The sequence below is a fragment of the Cuculus canorus genome, chromosome 3 (genome assembly GCF_017976375.1).
Source record: "Cuculus canorus isolate bCucCan1 chromosome 3, bCucCan1.pri, whole genome shotgun sequence".
NCBI classification, from domain to species: domain Eukaryota; kingdom Metazoa; phylum Chordata; class Aves; order Cuculiformes; family Cuculidae; genus Cuculus; species Cuculus canorus.
In genome coordinates this window covers 118,341,473-118,365,312 of record NC_071403.1, presented here as the reverse complement: position 1 = coordinate 118,365,312, position 23,840 = coordinate 118,341,473, and the positions used below count along the sequence as shown (strand labels likewise).

Sequence of the window (23,840 nt, the reverse complement as noted above, 5' to 3'; positions counted from 1 at the left end):
TCCAAGCCCCGGGAAGTGGCTGCAAAGCTTCCCAGTGGGAAAGGACCTAGGAGTACTGGTTGACAGCCGGCTGAATGTAAGCCAGCTGTGGCCCAGGTGGCCAGGAAGGCCAATAGCATCTTGGCTTGGATCAGAAATAGTGTGGCCAGCAGGACCAGCAAAGTGATTGTGCCCCTGTACTTGGCACTGGTTAGGCTGCACCTCAAATAATGTGTTCAGTTCTAGGCGCCCCAGAACAAGAAAGGCATTGAGTTGCTGGAGTGTTTCCAGAGAAGAGCAATGAAGCTGGTGAAAAGTCTGGAGCACAAGACTTACGTGGAGTGGCTGAGGGCTGTTTCATCTGGAGAAAAGAAGGCTGACGGGAGACCTCATTGCTTTCTAGGGCTACTTGAAAGGAGGTTGTAGCGAGGTGGGTGTTGGTCTCTTCTCACAAGTAACAAGCGATAGGATGAGAGGAAATGGCCTCAAGTTTTGCCAGAGGAGGTTTAGATTGGATACTAGGAAAAATGGTTTAGTGGTGGACTTCGCAGTGTTAGGTTCACAATTGGACTCAATTATCCTAAAGGTCTTTCCCAATCCAAATGATTCTATGATTCTGTGAAAACCAGGAAACACTATTTTACTGAAGGTTGATAAGGACTAGCAGAGGTGGTCCAGAGAGGCTGTGGAGTCTCGCTCCCTGGAGATACTGAAAAGCCATCTGGACATGGTCCTGCACAGGGCAATCAGCTCTAGGTAGCCCTGACAGAGCGAGGGAGCTGGACCAGATGACCTCCAAGGTCCCTTCCGACCTCAACCATTCTGTGATTCTCCCTGTTCCTAAAAAGCTCCTTTGTTTACTTGAGCTTGCTCAGGATTTCCATGTTCAAGCAAGATGGCCTCCAGGCATGCCTGCTTGACTCTTGTACACTGGATGAGCAATTCCTGTGCCACCAGAAGGTGGCCATTGCCATTGATGGACTACTGGATCCTTCTGCAGCGTCTTGTACGACACAGCTCCTCATATGCAGATTGGCACTTCTGAAAAAGAATATGGATTTGCAGGGCACAACGTGGTCAAATCATGCCCAGCATCACTCTCCGGGAGCGTTCCACTTGCTGTACCTCAGTGGTTTTGAATGCACAGACTTTGCATAACACTTTATGTTCCTTTGGGATAAAAGGATAACTTTAATTATATATAATATTATAATATAAACAGTATATAACCTTAAACATTCAAATTACACAGCCAAAAAAGCTTCTCTTTCTTGACACGTTTGTGCAACAACTTAGCAGTTGTAAATATTCACATACTTCTCAGTGCTTTGTTTCGGGATTACCATAAAAGACCTGGGATTGTAAACAGTAAGAAATAATGATATAATATGAAGAATTTATTACCAGTTATTATTCATTATTTATACTGTGGGTGCATATCGCTTTACACACAAACACCACTTTACAGACAGCATATATTTCTCTGCAGAACTCCTACCAGCTTTGATTTCCAAAGCGAACCAGTTTGGTGATGCTAAATTTTTGTGGGTAGCAACCACACACGTTTCAGCTTGACAGGAGCGGAGAACAACTGAAAACAGAAAAGGAAGGCTAAGAATTCAGAATAGTCGGTTCCTCCAAGCCAAAGTAAAATGCGGATTTTGTTTGCTGAAAAATGCCCATTTCATCCAAGAACAGAGCATTACAGCAGTTCATCAACACTTGGACATTTAGTAATGTTTCGAATTCTAAGAGAAAACCCAACAAAATAACTCGGGTACCTAAAACTTTATTGTTTCCTACAGGGTACTTTGAGAAGTAATAGCTGATTATAAATTTTCATTAGAGCTGCTTCCAGAGAGCAAAACTGGAGGCAGGAAAAAGTGTGAGGAATTCCTTTCATGGCCTCCCTTCCCGTACTCTCGCAGGCTGACAATAAGCTTGTGTTTTGCCCACTCACAAGATAATGAGTCACTGTATTTCCATTTACGCAGAAGATATTGCACCTTGTGTGCACTGTTCCGACGGGATGGAGCACAGCTCAGCATCGCTGATGCAACGTGACTCCTGGCATTACTTTCCACGGCATTGACAGAGCAATCCTGTTGCAACAGCCCAGGCTGCCTACATTTCATGCCGTCAAGTCACAGGATCTTAAAGGTCTGGATAACTTTTTCAAGAGGATTTTCAGGACTGAAGACAGGGCAGCGGTGCTGCTTTAATGTCAATCTGGAGTGTCAGCTTTGGCACATCAGAGCCTCCCAGTATGCCCAGAGAACATCAGCCCATGTCCAGCATTTGCAGGTGCAATCTTTAGCAGCACAAGGAGCCAGAGAGCAGAGTTGAATGTACTTTTTATCACTCCCAGGGCCAAATTTGGTTTTATTCTATCAGCTTGAGAGAAAATTGGTATATCAAGCAGGAACTCAAGGCCCACCAGAATCACGGGGAGAAGTGAAGCTTGTCTCATTTCTATTTCTTGGTTTTTTTTATTCATTTGCTTCATTTATTTTGCAAGCAACTTCTAAATGGAAAACTGCAAATCAATCAGCAATCTGAGGAAACCAATGCAATCAAGAAAATATCTGTTTGGCAAGCAACTTACTTTCCTTCTGATATGCATTAAAATTGTGATTTAAAAAATGACCACTGTTTTCCTGTCACTTGTAACAAAAATTATGGTATGGACACAACCACCTGCAGCCTTCTACAAACTGCATAGAGGTTCATCTGTGCCCAACATGCACCTTAATCTACTCATCCCCTCCCTCAATGATTTCTCTGACATTACCTTCTTCATGCAACATCAAAATCAGAAATTACAGCTTAAGAAAGATCAGCTCTCTTGAAAATATTTTCTAAGACCTACCTGGTAAAGTTAGGCATCGACAGTAAAAATAATAGGAAACCACCACGTGATTCCTTGCAAAATTCTTTTTGTAGCTAGGTTTGATGGTGACAATAGCAATCGATTCCTAAATGACAGCAACCAAGCTTAGGAGTTTATGCATCTAGAACTCAAGATAACCTGCCCTCCTTTAGGAGCACTGCTCCTTGAAAAGAAAAACCTCTAATAATCAACATCAAATCATAGAATCATAGAATGGGTAGGGGTGGAAGGAACCTTAGAGATCATCTAGTTCCAACCCCTCTGCCATAAGCAAGGACACCTTCCACTAGAAGGCAGGGAATAGGCAAGGAATCTCTCTGGTAGGTTCTTTTAGCCTGACAAGAGGCTGGGACAAATTTTCTGATGAAACAGTCATGCCTCCTCAATGGCAAAAGCATATATTCTGCTGCATTTTTTATGGATAATCTGCACCTAACACACATGAAAATGAAATAATGATGAAAAAGACATCTGAGAATAAAAAGAACTCTAAATAGTTTCAGAGAATCAAGCACTTAAATCCCGGCCAACACACATTTTGTTTAGGTTACTGTTATTACTGATATTTATCCCTTTTGGAAGTCAAGATACTTTTTGATCAATGTGCCAAAGCCTAGAAATACTCTTTTTCTTTATCCAAAGCTGTCATGTTTGTGACCTTGTAAGTACTTGGCTATGTCAATTAGTGCTTCTAAAATGCTGCCTTTCATCTTCAAATGGAACTGGGCCTAGAAACTGGCCAGACCTCTTCAGTCTTTCAACAGATGATAAACACATTGCAAGTCAAAAAATCCAAGCAGTCTTTTATGACTATGAAAATGAATTTGCACGTGAGGGCCTTCGGACCAATATCGGTCCAATAAAGTATCTGCAAAAGTAGACAAACTAAATCCACATTTTGTATGTTCCAGCTTCTACACTATTAAAAATATGTAAAAATGTATCTGAGAATAAATACCAAAAGTAAGATAGTAAGAGGAAGTGACAAATCATCAGTACAATGTAAGCCCTCTCTAGGCCCACAAATCATTAAGAACAGCCTTCTGCAGTGGAGCGTGAAAAATGCCCAAGGCGTCTCTCCAGTTTATTCAAAGCAAAGAATTGGTTCTGCTACTTCGAGGCCTTCAACACGTCAGTTTTGGTACCCAACACTTATCTCACTTCGCTCTTTTCTCCCTTGGTGGCATGATTACCTCCCAGAATTTATAACTTTTTCCTAGTAACTTATTACGTTTACTTCAGCAGAAGTCATTCCTGTGTTCAATTTACAGAAATTTGTCAATTTTTTAACATGCAAAAAGAACGAAAGTCTCTTGGGAGTCAACGATCAGATCTCTGTGTTTCCTCCTCTCATTTCTGGTACAAGCTCTGATCATTCCTCTAATGCAACCCCCAAAACCTTTTTGAGACTACCAGGAGGAGACTGTAATGATATTTTTTTTTGTGGTGCACTCTGCTGGTTTCACCCTAGCTGGGCTGGTGAGATGGCACGTCATCGCCAACATCATCCACTTTGGCTCTCTTTCCTTGCTTGCCAGTTCTTCACAGAAAGCGCAGTCTGGAAGCTGTATCCCAGTAAAATGGTCTGTCACCCCAAAAGGTAAACTGTGCAAAGCTTACTGAACTTTCAAACTTAGAGAATCAGTAGAATGAGTCTTGGGTGCCAGGGAAAACCCATCCTCTTCTTCTTTTAGAAACCACTCACTGTTATGTACTCCGGGCATTGCTCTGATTTCCTATACATTCATGTAAGTCTGCCATAATTAGAGGGTCATATTCAACAAAAGTCTCTGCATAGGTGGGAACAGGCCTGCATGTCACTCACCAATGAAACTAGACATTACTCTACTTTAGAAATCAATGCACAGATAAAATACGCCTTAAAAAAAAAATCAGTTGCACTCTTTGACATCCAACCACTGAAGCCTCTCTTACCATCACAGTAATTTGCCAAAAGGATCAGGAGGATCTTTAACACGGCTTTTGCCATTACTGCACTTGAGTTGGACTGCTACATCGCATCCAGATCAAAGAATTGACATGCTACAATCTGAAATGGTGACAAAAATATGCAAGCTATCAATACAAACCCTCAGGGGAGTGGAAGAGTAGCTTTGCATCGAGGAGCTAGAAGAGCAAATCCTATATACTTCATCACTGCATGTTTTGACTGTTTTTCTAGCAACTGTTGTATTCCAATATTTATAATCTCTCTCTTTATGCAAGCCTCTTATGTTTTATAATAAAAAGAGTACATAAATTTCAGTTACCGTTGCAGAGCAAATTGTTGTAAGTAATTAGTCATGTACAACATAAGGCGTAACTTGAAAAACAATTCATGTTTATTTTTCCTCTGCTTAATCAATATTTTAAATATTTGTGGAAGCCATACAACCAGCTTAGCAAATCATCACCTCAGAAGCAAGAGAAAGAGAACAGACAACAGAAATTCTGCAATGTACAGCAAATCATCTGCATATGACAGACTGCTGGAGAGGGAATTACGTCTTTTTGGACTGTAAAGGAAGGAAACATATGTTTTACCTGTGTGCCGTTTTACTCTATTGTTTTTTACCATGCATTCCTCAGCCATACTGACTTGCTTTTCCTTTAATGTAAGATTTTTCTTCCCTCCTCACGTGTTTTTTTTGATGCTATTTACTTGCAGTGATGCACGGAGACAAAGACAGTGGGGGTGATTTTTTCCCGTGCAATCTTTGCCTGACTTTCCAGAGAGGTTAACAAACGCTTTATCATCTCTGTGTTCTCTCCCACATCATAACTGTGGCTAACCACAGTGGGATAAAAACTACAGTAGCGACAACACACACACACACGTCTTAAATGCTATAGGAGTACTGTATAGGAGGCCGGGATCACATCTCAGTTATGCTATTTAAAGCCTTAAACCTGTACAGTTATCCCTGAGCTCAACTAGAAAAAAATCTTATCAAAACTGAAGACTGGTGTTTTTATAAAATTTGTCATAGGTTTAACCTTGAGAATAACAAATCATTAAGGGTGTAGGGGCTTAAGAATCAATTTATGTTCCAAGCAAAGGGTTTTGAAAATTAAGGTTGGAAAAAGAATTAGATCTCGCTGGTGTTGCACAGATTCTGTTGATGTATCAATCTTTTCAGGCATTTAAAAATAATATAGAGATGATAAAAGTAAATGTTCTATAACCAAAAAAAATCTCTTGGTAATAAAATTTCAAATTACAGCCCATGACAACACTTCTAAATTGAAGCTGTGATACAGGAGCTTTGATGGAGAAAATTGTACAAGTAGCTCGCAAAGTAATTCGGAAAAGCAACAAAGAATGAAGGTGCTGCTGAGATGAACAGAAAACATAGCTGGGGATGGTGTGAAGCATCCTTAAATGAATTTTAGACTGTTTTGTTGCCAATATCTTAAGCAGTGTTGTGGTCTTATATGGATTTCTTTCTCCTATCAAGAAGTAGTTTCAGTACAAGGAAAAAAATCCAACCCCCCACCCCACACAGACAACCCCGAAGCTGAGCTCAATCATCATACACGACTGGGCTCAGAGTATGACAAATTGATCCAAATGCAGCAGTTTAATGGCAGGAATTGCACTCTCCTATCAAACACCTCAGGTATTCAAAGAGTTGAAGAAGTTATCTCTACTGAAAGACTCATTCCTTCAAACTACGCTGACTTTAGGTGCCTGATGCTTTGGATACAGCACCAGAGCAACAAAAGCCAAACTGAGTAAAAGAGCTGGAACTCTCTCACAGCAGCACAGAATAAACAGAAAAACCAATAATCACTACCTCTGAGTGCCTCAGTTTCCTTGTTGGTATACTGGCAGTGTACAATTGAACTATTTCTTACAGGCTGTTGAGATTTAAATAGCTCTTCTGATATTTTCTGGCAGCCCCCAAGGAATTGGGCAACAGCAGTGCTCAAGAAAATACAGCTTTTTTGGTTAAATAACTCAGACCAAACATCCGTAACCACTTAACTGTGGCAGATACACTAAGTGTGATTTGTACCAAAGCATCTGTGGTATGAAGGCTACAGGTACGCTTTGAGAATAAATTTCAAAGGTCTGCAAAGTATAATTAGTTCTAGAGTTCTCCCACACATTAATAATTAGTAATAAAATCCTTGTAAAGTCCTCCACAGAAAGATGTAAAATGCAATTCCAGAAGCATAAAAGCACAGACTAAACCCCCCTCATAGTTGGTGTTATAGATCTTAAGCTTTCCTCTGAAGATAGTTTCAGCCCTCTCCAACAGATAGTTTCATCAATTTTTTCTCTCCCTTCTGATGCTTCCTTCATTCACATCACATAACCCCAGGTGAAATCCTTAATCCTCCATTTACAAAATACAGTCATAGAATGGTTTGGGTTGGAAACAACCTTAAAGATCACTTCATCCCAACTCTCTGCCATGGGCAGGAACACCTTCCGTTAGGTCAGGCTGCTCAAAGCTTCATCCAGCCAGGCCTTGAACACCTCCACAGATGAGGCATCCATTACTTCTCTGGGCAACCAGTTCCACTGCCTCACCAACCTCACAGTGAAGAATTTCTTCCTTATATCTAATCTAAGTTTACTTCTTTCAGTTTAAAGCCATTACCCTTTGTCCCATCACTACCTGCCCTTGTAAAAGCCCCTATCCTGCTTTCTTGTAGGTCCCTTTAGGTACCGGGAGCTTCTATAAGGTCCTCCTCAAGCCTTCTCATCTCCAGGCTGAACAACCCCAACTACCTCAGCCTGTGCAAAGAGGTGTTCCAGCCCTCTGCTCATTTTTGTGGCCCTCCTCTGAACTTGGTCTAAGAGGTCCACGTCCTTCTTATGATGGGTGCCTGAGAACTGAATGCAGTAGTCCGGGTGGGGTGTCACAAGACAAGAAGAGCACAGGGGGAGAACCATCTCCCTCAACCTGCTGGTCACACTTCTTTTGAAGCAGCCCAGGATAAGGTTTATTGACCAAAAGACTGAGCCAGATTAGATAGTTAGGAAGTCCTTAAAACCATTTAGCCAAGAATTCCCTGACTTTTCACCAACACAGCAAGTTTCACAGTCCTAAGTGTTGGATAGAAATTAAGATTTTTTCCCCTCATATTGAAGTTTTCACTTAAGGATTCAGTTAATTAGCAGGTGAAGGACAGAAATATGACCAATGTCTGCCAATACACGTATCCAGAAGACACATCTTGTCAGACTTCACCTCAGCCTTTACAGAGATTATGGCTCTGTTTGATAACATGCAACGGGGGTGACAGTGTGTGTATGTATTTTTAATAACTATTGACTTAGCACTTCGGTGAAAAAATGTGGAACAATTATTAGCTGCTCAGACAAGGGAACAGAGGAAGGGATTAGTTTTACGGCCATGCAAGGGAATTGTGAGTCTGATGCTGAAAGGATGCCTATAGTTTTGGTACTGATATTTTCAAAGGTAAATGAAGAAGGGAGTGGATGCAAAAGTTACACAGCTATTTGTAGGCTACTAAAATTGGGAAAGAGCAGGAAAACAGAGGAACCCAAAAGTTTGAAGACAGACTAAATGGTTTATAAAAAAAAAAATTGAAACAAACCTTTAACTGGTAGGATAATAAATTAGTGGGAACACAAAATGAAGGGAGATGGACGATTGGCCTCTATGCTTTAAGAGAGAATCATAGAATCACAGAATGGTTTGGGTTGGAAGGGACCTTAAAGATCACCTAGTCCCAATGCCTCTGCCATGGGCAGGGACACTTTCCGCTAGATCAGGCTGCTCAAAGCCCCGTCCAACCTGGCTTTGACCTGATCTTCAAACCAGCCGAGGAAGATAAGCTAAAGTCCAAACTGGTAACTGGATGACACAGAGTCCTTTCTGTCCTCAGCCTGGAGGAACATTGCTGGCCGTACCAATATCCCTGAGACAGGGAGAACCAAGTTCTCAGTCTTCTTGCTCTGTAACCCCATGATACTTTCCTTTTTCGCCGTGTCACCTCTAATGTGGGGCACTGCCTTGTTACTGACATCTGCAGTAACGTTGGGGAAGGCTCAGACTGCAGCAGGGCAGCTAAGCAATCAAATATCCTGCTCCTGATCACAAAACTAAGAAATTCAGCTTCAGATGACAGCAGCCCCCCACGAGCTCACACCCCATAAACATGCTCACATAAAGGCCGCAGAGGGTAGACTGTGAACTCTCCGCAGCTCAAGGCAACTCGGCACATTCCTGCTTTTTACAATAAACCAAACAACTGCGTTATTCTTCTGACTTGCTCGCTATCTCCTCATTATACAGATTTAATTTTTTATGCCTAACCACAAGCTGGATTCTACAAGGGAAAGGCACAGCCTGGTAACATCGCTAACCACAAGTCTAGATCTGCTGTGTGTGAAGGAGAGAGACAGTCAGGCAGGGTGAACATGAGTATGTATGAGCACCTGATGTTTCTTTCTGACACCGTTCCACATCATTAGTTGGAAACTTGCTAGGCACCATACCCTTACATCTCTGTTCATCCTACTCACTGCACTGCTTTTTCAAAGTTCCTTCCTCTTTAGTACATGCAGTCTTGAATTTTTAGAGCTGTTTAGCTGATTCTCAGCAGAAGAGACTGGTGCAAAGACTATGCATTTTTACACATTTATTTTATGGGAGATTACACAGCTGATTAACAGTTCTCAGAATAAAAAGTGTCCCGTGTTACCTCCACTCTTCCCTATTTATTGCTTTTGATCTATTCACGCCAAAACATTCTTACTAATGAAAGTCATCAGAAAATTGTCTAATAAGGTAATTTAGAAGACAGTTCACATTGAGTATATGATCAAAAGGCTCTTTACTTGCTGTTCCTGCCTCCTCTCCTCCAATAAACACATGGTTAACTGGCACTGCTATGCTTCAAAATGGTTTTGAACATCTGGGAAAAGGGCTGATCAGTTCCACACAATCGTTGGACTCTATGCAGACCCAGGAACAAAGGTCATGATAAATGAAATGACTGCTCTGGCTCCAAAATTGCCTCAATCTTCTCTAGACAAAGCGCGATTGAAATGCATCTATCTGTGGATAGCATCTGGAGAACTCTAAATACGTTTTGATCAGAATCCGATTGGCTTCTTTCAAATGAAAATAATTTGAAGATGCTATGGAATATTTTTAAAACCAATCACACCGTAAACTTTGGCCTAATGTTTCCTTCTGCAGCACTGACCTTGTTTTTCTACTGTGTGAAAAAAAAAAATCAATATAATAATGATACTGCAGTAAAATTTTAGCTTGCTCTTGGCTTACTTTAAATAACTTTATTGTCTCCTTTCCTTCTGTCTATGTCTGCCGTATTTGGCACTCGCAATTATTAAAATGAAAGCAAGTTGAAAGAAAATGTTAAATATCATAAAAAGAAAACCAGCAGTGCTTCTGGCTCACTTTGCTAATGCTGTGGTCACCTTTACAATTTGCCAGGGTTTTCTATTCCCCAGCTGTTCTACCTAAATTTGCATGCAGAAAGAAACTCCAACTTTCTATTAGAATAACAACTTGTACTTCGCAGATTTAAAAGATCTAAATGTTTAAAAATGAAGGAGAAGTCACCTTCTTCCCTCCAATTTAATAGCAGAACAAAAAAAGCCCAGTGGTTTACTAGTGATTTCAGTTCTTTACCAGTTAACATTTTCTTACTCCTTAGCATGTATTTCTGCACAAATGAGAGAGCCTGGTTATAGCAGTCCCACTGTTAGACTCCTATCTGCCCTAAGATCAGGACTTCAGGATCCTTACAGTACAAACTAAAGAGAAGAAAAATCACCACTCAGCCAAAATCATCCCCATCAGTCACTTCCCACTCCCTCTAGATGAAAACCACATCCATTCGTTGTCAACCACAGCTCTGCCTTGGTTCACAGAGAAGAACTTCCCAAAAAGCAAAAGTGGGAATGACACATTCCAGGGAAACTAATAGAAAGCTCAAATGCAGGCACTGCTGAAAGGAAAGAAGTGTTTGCTCTGCTTGGGTTTCTCAGGAGGGTGGAAACCCTCAGTCTTGGAGCAAGAAAGACCTATTCTGTTGTATGCACAACACGCACAAGAATAAAAAGAAGACACAGACTGCCTATAGGAATTTTTTTTTTCTCCTCTTGGAGGAAACACAGATTTTGCAAGGGGACAGATGGAGCTCCATCCCTAACATCCCTTCAACACATCAACCCCAGGGAAAAAAAAAGCTAAATTCTTACTTTGGTAGTTGAAGCTGGAGAAGAGTTGGCCACCAGACTCGTGATCACGTCGCTGTTGACGGTGGTGCAGGCGGCGGTGGCTGGGGTGGGGAGCCGGGAGGGGACAATGGGCAGCGGCAGCAGCCCCGGGCGGTTGTTGCTGTTGGTGTTCACGGCACTGCTGCAGTTGGTGCTGCTGACGTGATTGCCGTTGGCGCTCCAATCCCGGCGATCCCACCCGGCCCGATAATCTCTTTCAAACCGGCTGTGGTGCCGTGACATCTCGATGGAGGGCAGCTTCTTCTCAAAGGGAACTTGAGAGCTTGCCTGCAAGATTAAAACCAGAGAGGTGTTAGGAATAAGGTCCCAGCACAGTGACTGTACTCCATAATCAAGGCAGGTCCCTGACATCCTTCCACTGCCTTAGAAGAGCACTGTTTCTCCCCTTTTCCCAGCTAAACATCGGGAGGAAGAGAATGGTGTTGTAGTAAATGCTAAATTAGAACACAAATGAGAGAGTTTGGACAACTACAAGCACGCAGTAGGGAGACCAGTCCCTTAGACCTGAAGAAACACCACCTGCCCAAAGTCTCCAGCAGCATAACAAGCAACAGTACACAAATCATGAAAAGCTGAGCTATAAGACAATCATCAGTCAGATCTTCTGATAGCAGGAAAATGTTTCCAACAGCCCTGTCTTGCAGTTTCTCTCAGTAGCCTTCAAATGCATTCTGTTGCTCTTCTCTGCATCTGATGAGCAAGCAAATATTAATCCTAAAGATCAGTGGGAGAAAAAAATCTATTTACAAAATCTACTCATTGCTTCTCTGTTTTCAAAGCCAAATACTGTTTTATGCAGCCTCCTCCTCTCCTTTTTGCTAGACCTCCTCACTGGAAGCTCTGGCAGGAATGCTCCAGCCCTGTGACCCCTGAGCTCTCCACAGCACGGCTGCTCTCCAGGGCAGGCCAACATGTCCTTGTCTTCTCCTGTGCTTCTGGCTAAACTTAAAACACTTAATATACCTAAGGTGATCAAATGACCAAGTTGTTTTGTACGATCAGCCTGTCCTTATCATTACTTACCACTTCGGTCTTTGTTATCCATAGATTTTATCTGCCAGGAGCAAGACCTCTGAACACACTGCTGGGAGCTGAGACTCCCAACATCTAATCCTAGTTCTGATAATTACACGTTATGTAGCCTAGAGCAGTTACTTAAATCTTCCTGCCAAGGTCTCCTAACCTGCAGAATGGTGGCAATAATGCTATTTTCCCAGCTGAGTTCAGAGTAAGTGAAAGTTTACAGCATTTGGAATTGAAGAACAGCATAAATAAATGCTAAATATATTTATTCACATAAATAAATAATGAGTATCTAGGTCACTGCGGCATCTGATTTATTTTATTTGCATCACACGACCCAGTAAGTTCTTTGCAATAGTAACATTAGGTCAGTTGAAGCAATTTTGTTTCATAAATTCTTAGACACAAAAATGGATAGTGAAAACATCTGCTTATAATGGCTGAGGAGGGAGGTGGAACTCAATTCACCCAGACACTTAAAACCAAGAAACTACTTAAGAGAGCAGTAAATTAAAACTTGTATAAACCAGTGTACTCATCAACACTGTTAGTTATTCAGCCGGCAGAAATTAAAAAGGCAAACGAATCCAACTATTATGAGTAAATAATTAAAGGTTCACCTGGTTCACCATAGAGCTACTAGCTTGAGATGAAGAAAACTCTTGCTTAGCTAAAAATTCAATTATATATGCGTGTATTAAAAACACCAAAAATTCCCTCCCGCAATCATTATCTTCAGCAAACAGCTGAACCACATCTCCCAAGAAGCTGCATTTGTGATGGATACGGTGCCTCTCTGCAGGAGTGAGCACCTCCAGCGAGAGCATATATTGGGTGCTAATCACAAAATTAATATTCCTCTTAATCTGACAGAGCCATATATTTTTTTCTCCAGTAGGATTTGATGCAAGATTTGACTTGAGGGTTGATGATCCACTGGTATTTAATTAGATTCTTCTTTTCTTGTGTTTTTGTGGCCATCTGATATCTTAATTCAGAAAGCTCATTTCTCTTTCTCCAGAAGATAATGCGGAAATGACAGCTATACACTGAACATGGCAAAAACCAGCGTGAAAGATGCTGTAGTACAAACAGAAACTTTCATTTTAGGAGAGGTGAAGAAAGCAAGTTTTTCCTCTAGTGGCAACCACCTCAGAATAAAATCAGTACTTAAAGATAGCACCTTTAAAATTTACAAATGTCACAGGTGTATCATAGAATCACAGAATCATTAGAGTAGTTTGGGTTGGAAGCGACCTTAAAGTTTATCATCCAGTGCCATGGGCCAGGCTGCTCCAAGCCCCATCCAACGTGGCCTTGAACACCTCCAGGGATGGGGCAGCCACAGCTTCCCTGGGCAACCTGGGAATTCTTCCTAACATCCATTCTTCCTAACGTACAGTCTAAATCTGCCCTTCTCCAGTTGTACCCATTCACCCTTGTCCTATCCCCACAAGCGTTTATGAATAGCTCAGCTCCAGCTTTCCTGTAGGCCCCCTTCAGATACTGGAAAGTCGCTATAAGATCTCCTCTGAGCTTTCTCCTCTCCAGGCTGAAACAGGTTTTATAAACCTGTTGCAAAACCAAGCAAAAAGGGAGTCAGTAAACTGCAAGCTATAATTTCAAAATATCCTTTATTATTCCTTCCCTTTGAAAAAGTTTCTTTTTAAAGCCACACAGTCTCCACCGCTGTATGAAGCTGTCTTTTTTTTGACTGTTTGGATGGTGGCTGTCAACTGAACGCCCTTCTTTTTTGGAGCTCGAGGATCTCCATTAGCTGTATTAGTGTACTTCTTGACAAGGCAACCAGAGAGAACCAAATCACATATCCCCCCACCCACCCACACACTTGAGTATATCTGACATTTAATTCAGCAGAGAGCAGAGGCACACATGCACATAAGTCAATAGCTTGCAGTTTTTGCCACACGATCCAAGACACCATGCCCCCAGCAATTCTACTGTCAGATGAGACTGACAGGCAATTACGTCAATAACAAGAAGAAAAAAAAGCCTGTGACTAAGCCACGCATTAAGAAGTTCACTTAAAACCCACCACCCTCTTCACGAGAAAATTCACTTCTTTGTCCAGCTCCTGTATTTCTTGAAAATATTTCCAAGAAAAAACTAAAAGCCAGGGATGAATGTCATATTTTTTTTTCTATGTGGTGCATTAAATATACACTGCTTGTTTCAACATGTCATTTTTGGCTGGGTACAAAGATATTTGACAGCAACAAGTTGTGCAGAAAAACCAGAGGGGATAACTATCTAACAAACAAGTATTCAAATGCTGGTGCTTGCTATTAATTGTTTAAAATTAGAAGCAATGTAAAATGTTCTCATAAATATCTGCTGGGTGAGGTAAGAAATGGTTAGTGAACAGGCGAGCTGATTTTTAAATGTATTTTTGGATCCAGAGTTTATGCTCCGTCTAGACTATTTTTGTCAAGGATCATAATCATAACAATAATGCTTTAAATATATTTCGTACTCATAAGAAAAGCTTCTCCAACAAAGTGGAGCCAAGCATAATCATGACATTCCTCTCCACAGAATTTGACACAGGGCAGCATAAACCATCTTGAGAATCGGCAGTGACGGAGGCCAGTGGAAACCACAAACAAACAGCAAAAAGGAAAGCAGTCACTGTCATCAAAGATGAATGAGCATTTTCGTCCTAGCCCTGTCGTTACCGGTTCCAAAACACCCGATTTTAGGCTAAGATTTTGCAGACATGGATTGTTTTGGTTTATATTTTTAAGACTAAACAACCAAACCCAAACAAACGTAACCGTTCTGTTGGGGTGATAAAGAGCAGGAGAAAGTCAACACGTAAGACTTATCAATATCAGTATCAATATCAATAATGACAATTAATATGTTTTCCATTCTTAAGGGAAGTTTTCGTCAACACTCATTCACATGCACGTATTTTTATCTTAACTAGCTTTAGGTCCCTGTAAAAAGCTCTAAGGAACACAAAGGTTTTCGTGTTGCTGCTTGGGATACTCCGCAGTCTGCCTGCACCGAAGCCACCGCTCCAGCTAAGCCTTGGCTAATTACGTGCCTATCAACTTCAGTTTTGGGGATGATTTTTCAACTAACAAGATGCTCTCCACTGCCGCATCTAGAAGTCAGTTCTTGAGAAGATAAGCTTAGAGCTACCTCAGACGCGTCTGCCCTACATCAGAGCCATAAAACAGCAATGCAGACATAGCGATAGAAAGAAAGAACGTACAATTTGTGTATCTCAGAATAGAAGTCCATGAGGAGGCACACTGCAAGCTGTTGCTGCTGAAAATCACTCTGTATGGCGAATACAGCTGACATAGTGTCTTGTGAAGGTGGTGAAGACTATGAGACAGCCCCTCCTTCACTCTCTACTCAAGACGTAATCACTGGAGTAACTGTGCGTCCTTAATCTCTACTAGAAAGGAACCGTATATTCCTATTTGTCACATAGAATCAAAGGATTTTATCGTAGAGCCAAAAGGTACAAAAACTCTAGAGGGAAAAAAACCTCACCCTGCTAAAGAGAGAGGAGAGAAACCCATAGGTGTTACTGGATGAGCTGATAAATTCAAAGCAAAAAGGAGATCAAATTGGTATTAAGGGAGAGCTGTGGAAAAGGCTATACTCTAAAGAAGAGAGATCGAGCAACCAGAGGAAAACGAAAGTCCCATGACAAATTTGAAATGAGATCTAGTGATATGGCAAAGCAAACCAAATGCCTATTTCAGTCCCCAAAGACAGCATCGCTGTGTATGCATTGCAAAAATCATGCCAACACACGGGTAACCCTCTCAGTTTCAGAGAAGGGTTACGCAAAGCATCCTGGAGCCAGGCATAAGGACCATACGCACACTCAACCCCTTCCTCCATAATTCACTTTCATGGCAAAATGGGCTTGAGACAATAGAAGAGAGAAGAGTAACGAATTAATGACAGTAGTGAATGCTCTTCTGAGGAATGTGGCAGGCATCTCTCCCAGCCCTCCAAGGCCAAAATATGCAATGCAGCAGGTGAGAAATATGTGGCATTAAATCTATCACTCTTGGGGGAAAGTAAAATGTGAGCGTACCCCTGCTACAGAAAATGACTTTTTCTACGACGAGGAGTTTTAGAAATGCCTCACGTAAACAGCTTGCTCAACAATAAAACTTGAGAAAGTTTTTCTGCAAAACGTGAGCATCTTCAGGAATAAACGTGGGGCACCTACACAGATGACTACACCCAGCCTCCAAACGTACCCAAAACACTTTGGCCATTTGGAAATCCTCCTACCTTCTTAGTTTAAAAACACCTTCCTCCTGGTACTCATTTTTCACCACATCTCTCATGCAAGTTCATTTGCTCCTTGTTTCCACAGTTTCCACACACATACACAGGACGCAAGAAAAAGACCAGAGGCGTTTGAGATAGCAGCGTGCTAACTACGGGCCTCTCACCAGGTTCAAACAGATCATTGCTGCAGATTTATTAAACTTAAGTGATTAACATTTCATTTTATGCTCGATACATTTAAACACAGCCCTTCTTGCCCCAAGCCCAAAACACTCACTGTTCTGTAGAAAAAATGTTTCTTATTCATGTTCCTCTAAACGACAGTCCGGCTCGAGCCTTAGAGCAGCTTTTTCCCTGCTCTCCACGCTTATCTAGTCAAGGTCTGTCCTAACAGATATAAATATAAGGAAAAACAGGCTTTCAGCCAGTCTGAAGCTGAAGAATCAGATTTCTTAGACTATTAGTCAACTTCATTAAGTGACTTCAAAAATAAAGGTCAACCTTTTAATTTAAATTTTTCCTGGGTAAGCACTTGTTTCTAAATTTACCTTTTAAATAATAACATTAGAGAAATACAATAGCGAAGAGGGGTTGGGAGGCAGAGCAACGGAAGTAGACACGCGGTCATTAGGGAAATGGAAGAAAAGAATCTGAAACATTAAAATAAGCAGCTAAATAGCCTTACATGTTTCCAGACTGGATGAACAGCAGCACAGATAAAATAGCCTACAAGAGAGTTTCAAAAGCATTTAAGTGCATGTAAAGCATAAGTATTTTATGAGATCCGCACACACACACAGAGACACAAAAAAAAGAAAGATGAGGAAGAAGAGAGAAATTTGCTGTAATCAGATCTAGCATGAAGAACTGTAACTGATAAAGAAGATGTCTAAGTACCCAAGCTTGAATGATTTCAGATATATGCTGCAGGGGAAAATGTTACTGGATGCAGTTTTATCAGTGCATACTGACACAACAACCTCTTCCTGAGGCACAGGACTGAGGGCATAATTTATGCATGTGGCACCCAAATCCCATTGAAATATATCAGTGTTACCATAAATTCTGGATATAAGTCAGCAGTAAGGTGAGACACGCACAAATATTCCACACATGTAAACATGTCTCTAAGAAAATCTTCCAAATTAACAAGGTGCCAGCATACCTGGCAGCTTCAGCAGCTGCTCTTTGCTTCAGAATTGTGACAAACTCCAAGCTCCACATTCTTTATAACCTACAAAGACTTTCTTTAGACACATATGGAATCGCTGTTATAAGCCTACATGGATCTGACTAATCCATTTTCACAATTTTTACTTAACTTCTTTTTTTCCATTTGGGTGACTTCATTGAAAGACTTCTTTGTTAGATGAAGGCACTAGGAATCCAATCAAGAGATTCTGTAAAGCTGAACTACAAGCAGCTGTGTAGAAAGATAAGACCCAGAAATATTTGAGGGGCAAGGAAACAACTTTATTATCAAGCAAGGTCTACTTTTGTAAACCCCTGATTTAGTCTTGTAAACAGTTGTAAAGCTCTTGTAAAATCCAAGACAAGGCAGAGAGACTTGAGCTGCTTTGCTACAATCAGATCTTCAAAAAAAAAAAAAGAAGGGAAAAAAGCCCAAATCCTAACCCTGTAAGTGATAAAGGAGCAGTAGATTAAAGAGATTATATAGGATTTAATTTTCCAAATATATGCTGGAGGAGGCAATGCTTTGGGACACTCACACACACACAAAAAAATGCAGAGCAGCAACACAACAGAGTCTTCTCAGGAGAGAGTTCACTCTGCAAGAAGCAGAAATGAGGCTTTTGCTCCTTTGTCGCAAAATATCATAGAAGAGTGTGTACACTTTCTGAGTACTTAAGATGGGTATGCAAATCTTCTCTTTAGATAAGCAGAAAGATAAACTAGAACATATAGTTGAAAAAAAAAGCCAGCCACAATGGAAAGAATCCATACCTTACCAGTCTGGTCTCCTTCTCTTCAAGTTGGAAGAATATGATCTTCCTAAATAAAAGGTTGCTAAAATATCTGTATGCATATGTTTTATTGCTAAGCTGCTTGAAAATTTATCTTCAATACGATCATTTCCTATGTTTCATCATTTGCTTTCAAATGCTAATTCGTTTACAACCTGAACGGAGTAGATAACACATCCTGCAAATCACTGGTCATGAGCGTTGGTAGGGTGAGAAGACTCACAGAGGTCCAGAGATGTCGGTGGTCCTGCTGCTCACCCTGCTGAACAAAAGATAAAGACTAATCCCATCCCGAATCCTGCTGCACGCCAAATTTGGATGCACATAAAGTTATGAGGTTTACATCAGGTGCAGGCATTTCCTTCTGGGGAAGCTTCCCACTCTCCAAGCACCTTGGACTATCTTGCCATGTGTTCACACACACTCGTTGTCAATTATAAACTGATCTTCATCAGTGATATAGACAGTGAGGTCAAGGGCACCCTCAGCAAGTTCGCAGATGACACCAAGCTGAGTGGGGCAGTTGCCACACCAGAAGGATGGGATGACATCCAGAGGACCTGGACAGGCTGGAGAAGTGGGGCTGGGAGAACCTCATGAGGTTCAACAAGGCCAAGGGCAGGGTCTTACACCTGGGTTGGGGTGATCCACAGTTTTAATCCAGGCTGAGGGATGATGTGAGTGAGAGCAGTCCTGAGGACAAGGGCTAGGGGTGTTGGGGATGAGAAGCTCGACATGAGCCGGCAATGTGTGCTCCCAGCCCAGAAACCAACCACGTCCTGGGCTGCATCCAAAGCAGCGTGGCCAGCAGGGAGGGAGGGGATTCTGCCCCCCTATTCCTTTCTGGTGAGACCTCATCTGGAGGATTGTCCAGCTCTGGAATCCCCAACATAAAAAGGATATGGAACTGTTGGAATGGGTCCAGAGGAGGCTACAAAGATGGTCAGAGGACTGGAGCACCTCCCACACAGGGACAGGCTGAGAGGGTTGGGCTTGTTCAGCCTGGAGAAGAGAAGGCTCCAAGGAGATCTTATAGCGACCTTCCAGCACCTGAAGGGGCTACAAGAAAGCTGGGGAGGGACTGTTCACAAAGGCTTGGAATGATAGGACGAGGGGCAATGGGGATAAACCGGAGAGGGACAGATTTAGATTACACATAAGGAAGAATTTTTTCACCATGAGAGTGGCTTTAAATTGAAGAGGGGGAAAATTTACATAAAACATTAGAAAGAAATTATTCACTGTGAGGGTAGTGAGGCCCTGGCCCAGGTTGCCCAGGGAAGCTGTGGCTGCCCCATCCCTGGAGGTGTTCAAGGCCAGGTTGGATGGGGCTTGGAGCAGCCTGGGCCAGTGGGAGGTGTCCCTGCCCATGGCAGGGGATGGAATTGGATGCGCTTTAAGATCCCTTTGGGTCCAAACTATTCTATGATTCTGTGATAAAATATATGTCAAAATATACTGATTTGGGATATGCATCAGTATTTAAAGGGGGCCTACAGGAAAGCTGGGGAGTAGAGTGATAAGACAAGGGGTAATGCTTTTAAGTTGAAAGAGGGGAGATTTAGATTAGCTATTACAAAGGAGTTTTTTACAATGAGAGTGGTGATGCCCTGGCCCAGGTTGCCCAGAGAAGTCATGGATGCCCCATCCTTGGAGGTGTTCAAGGCCAGGTTGGTCACAGCTGTGAGCAACTTGATCCAGATGTCCCTGTCCATGGCAAGAGGGTTGGAACTGGATGAACTTTAAGGTCCTTTCCAATCCAAACCATTCTATGAATCTATGAGGTTGAGAAAATTCCTAAATCCATTCCTCTGTCTTCAGATTTTTACAAGAAGGATCTGGTTCTCCTCCTTGGTTTGTGGCAAACATCTTGCAAAAAGCTCAGAGCAGAATTCAATCCTCTCCACCCTCCATTCTAGCTGCCATTTGCTGCAGATTCTTGGGCTTTCCAGGTTACTTCTGTACCAATGTGATGGGCATTTTGCAGAGCAGTTTTCTAAATGAAAAACCAGCAGAACATTAGACAAATGCATAATAACATTTTCAGATGTCTCTATAGGGCCCCGGGTAGCCAGTACTTCCTGGAACCCAGCCTTGTCAAAAACAGGGAGAAAGAAAAACATCATGTTCCTCTGTAGCACTCTTGCTTGCAAAACACCGTCCAAAACATTGACTTGCCTAATTAAATTATCTCATTAGCATGAAAAGCAAACAAAAGAAAACCAAATGCCAAAAGCTCCTACGTTTAAGGCCAGTTTGTGGAAGGTTTGGGCAGAAAGACTCAGAGGGCAGAGCCAGTGGCCAGCACCCGACTCCCAGCTCATGGGTTGGCTGAGCATCAACTGGTGGCCACGGTCCAAAGGTGCCCGTCAAGGAGAGGTAGGGGAGGGAGGTAGAGGAAAGATGACTGGATCTCTTCTGCGGAAATGGGCCATCTTCTCAAAAAGCATTAAGTGGCTGCCAGCACCTGACATACCTAATCTCGCCTAAGACTTCATAGTTAATAAAGCAGAAATGTAGAATAAGCTACTGTCAGTGTTGCCAAATGTCACAAATTAAATCTCACAAAATTTAATTAACAGGATCTTGGCTCTTTTGGGGATGGTTTCTTGTGGGGGGAAGGAGGAGGGAGCTAAGTCTTCAAATTACATTTGGGCAAGACAGGTGAGATTCCCTTTGATTTACTGCCACTCTCAATTTTTCAGCCCTTGGGGAAGACTGATCAATCAGTCAAGATTACTGGAAGAGAAAGCTCTCTGCCAAGGAAAGGGTTAAATGCAACGTATTTTACAGCAAAAACTCTCTGGATGACGCGTATTGCTGCAAAACTGTATAATAAAGAACCTGTACTTTGAATTTCCCTCTTAGAGGATATTTTTAGATCATCCTACCTCTGTCATTGTTCACATTTAAAAAGCTTCAGCTAGTGCCAGGGGAAGTAGTAATTTTCTCTTCCAGGACTGATGCCCTCTGACCCTACTGAGTTTTCTGACACATTTTGTTAAAAGGAGATACATATCACGCTCCCAAATCAAGACCACATGTACATTTACAACATGAAACAGTCACTAAGCATCTGGTATATAAAAAGAGCTTATTAGAAGCCAAATGCCTCAGAAAAAAAAGCAAGAAATATTAAAGCTACTGAACATTAGAGCAGTGCAGTCCACATCGACTACATATCAACTCCATATCGAGTCCATACCGCATTCAAGCGCCTTTGAGGTTTTAACATGAATCATGCTGATGTCTGGGGTAGAAAAGGGCAGTTATCCAGATTTTGCAACAAGAAACTGAATTTCCAGAGACCATGCAAGATCCCTACATGGAAGTGAATAACTACAGTTTTTCCAGTTTCTGGTGTCTTAAATGAAGGACTGTTGCTAACCTCCACCCACATACCCTCAAAAGCTACCTCACTCCTCATTTAAGGAGTCACCTATATTCTTGTCACACTTTTGGAGTTTCTGAAGAGCCTGGAGAGTTTCTCTGCATATTTCCATGAGATGCTTCACGGCATGAGACGCTTCAGCTTCTTCTCCTGGCTGCAAATATTGGATTCCTACCTCATCTGGCAGATACTTATGGCTTTCAAATCTACACGTTCCCTGGTGCATGTCACTGAAGTTGGCCAGAGCCCACGTTATCTGTCCATCTGCAGTCATAGCTCATCACCTCAGTGTGGCCCAACCGTGCTTCATAAAACGCACTGATTATATTTTCAGTTGGTTCAATAGAATAAGTATCACTTACAACCACTTGCTATTTTTGTTTTGTTTTGAAAGGCCATGCTTCAAGAATTAGAGGGACAGTGCCATCATCCTAATGAATTAATACCGTACTCAGTATCAAAGTTAACTGCTTCTCAGCTTGCTCCAGTGCCTCTTAAAAGCTATTCCTGTTATCACTTCTTCCAACATCCTTTCTTGCTTCTCACTTAAAATTGCCACCACTGCCTCGTGCTTTATCTTTCCAACTGTCAGATGAGGACTGTTTGCTGAATGCAATAAATCAGCAACCTACCTTTTCTAGGCCAGAGGTCTGAAGCTTTTAATTAACTGCTTTAGAAATAACATGATCAAATAGGCATCAGCTCATTTCTCGAAAGCATGAATCACTCACCATACCCCTCTTAAGACATGTTAGGTGATGCAAACCTTTTAAAAATTACAGAGAGAAGTCAAATTACGTTTGGTAAGCAAGTACTCAAATATAGATTTAAGAATACCAAGAATCTATTTAAGAACACAACTTAAAAAAACCATAGATTTGTAAGCACTGGTCAAAATGTTTGCATTTTATTCTGAGCAGCAATCATTCATTTTCGTTCAGGCAAAGCTGTCAAAAACTCTATATGCAGTCTTGTAGCGAGAGTCTTACATACATGCCAAATGGCTGTATAGCAAACATCTGGCCTCACTTCTGTTCCACGGATTTGCCAAAGTCTAAGTCCATCAGTTCTTTTTTTCCTGTGACTTATATTTTTTCTCTCTCTCTGCCCTGCCTCAAGTCATTTTTTCTTAAAACGAAATCATTAAAACAGGCAGAAAAAGCAGAGGAAGGAGGAGTAAGAAGAGGATCTGTAGCATCTGAGTAATCTTCCAGTGGGACTAATTTTACTAAGTCTTTGTGCTATTGCTACTAGTCAATCACTACAAGTATTATTGAGAAACTAAAAAAAAACCAAATCAAAATTAAACTGCATTTAGCAAAGAATATTGGCAAAGAAAGGAGGAAAAATACATATGCTCTTCTATAAACTAGAAACTCATTTTACTCCAATGTCCTCAATATCTACATAAAATGCATTCATGTAAAAAAAAAACCCTAACTTGCCGTTCCCTTATTTTGCATTCACTTTACATCCATACTTCTCCGAGGCAACAGATCAGAATGGTGCATTGCCTTCCCCTCAGGCCAAGTGTAATAAACAGGCAGGTGTAATATAAGGCTGCGGTGCCTCGGCTTTCCTCCGAAACAATTGATCTTCCAGGCCTACGGTGTAATTCAGCCTTGGTAGCTCCTTTCACATGCTTCATTCCTGATCGGTCAATTATTTCAAATCAAGCAGAATTAAAGTGTTATTCTTGTGAGGGGGGATGATATTCACCAGTGACCAAAGTGAAACTAATAAACTAATTTCCCTTTACAGCCTTGGGCAAAACAGAAAAAATTCAAGTCTAAGGAAGAAAAAAAACCTGCAGCTGCTTCATCACTTTGTTGCCCAAATGTGCTTGCAGTTTACTATCTTTATATTCAATTTTGGTTCGCAGGACGGTTTTGGAAACAGAACGCAACAAAAAGAAAACAGCAAAAGGAAGGAAGCAGTGAGGGAATATGACTCTGCAAGACAGAGCAGCGCAGTGCGATCTACCCTAGAAGGAGGGGAATAGCACGCTCCGGTTCTTTGAAATAGAGCGTATTC

At 41.6% G+C, this 23,840-nt stretch overlaps 1 protein-coding gene across 2 annotated transcripts in view; it reads right to left on the bottom strand.

The window, feature by feature from the left end:
* KLHL29 (kelch like family member 29) overlaps nucleotides 1-23,840 on the bottom strand; it is a 410,457-nt gene that overhangs the window by 244,826 nt on the left and 141,791 nt on the right. For both annotated transcript variants that reach the window (XM_054062520.1, XM_054062521.1), the window contains exon 3: nucleotides 11,082-11,387. In XM_054062520.1, coding sequence (XP_053918495.1) covers nucleotides 11,082-11,342 — 261 coding nt within the window. In that variant the 5' untranslated portion in view covers nucleotides 11,343-11,387. The remainder of the gene's footprint in view (nucleotides 1-11,081; nucleotides 11,388-23,840) is intronic.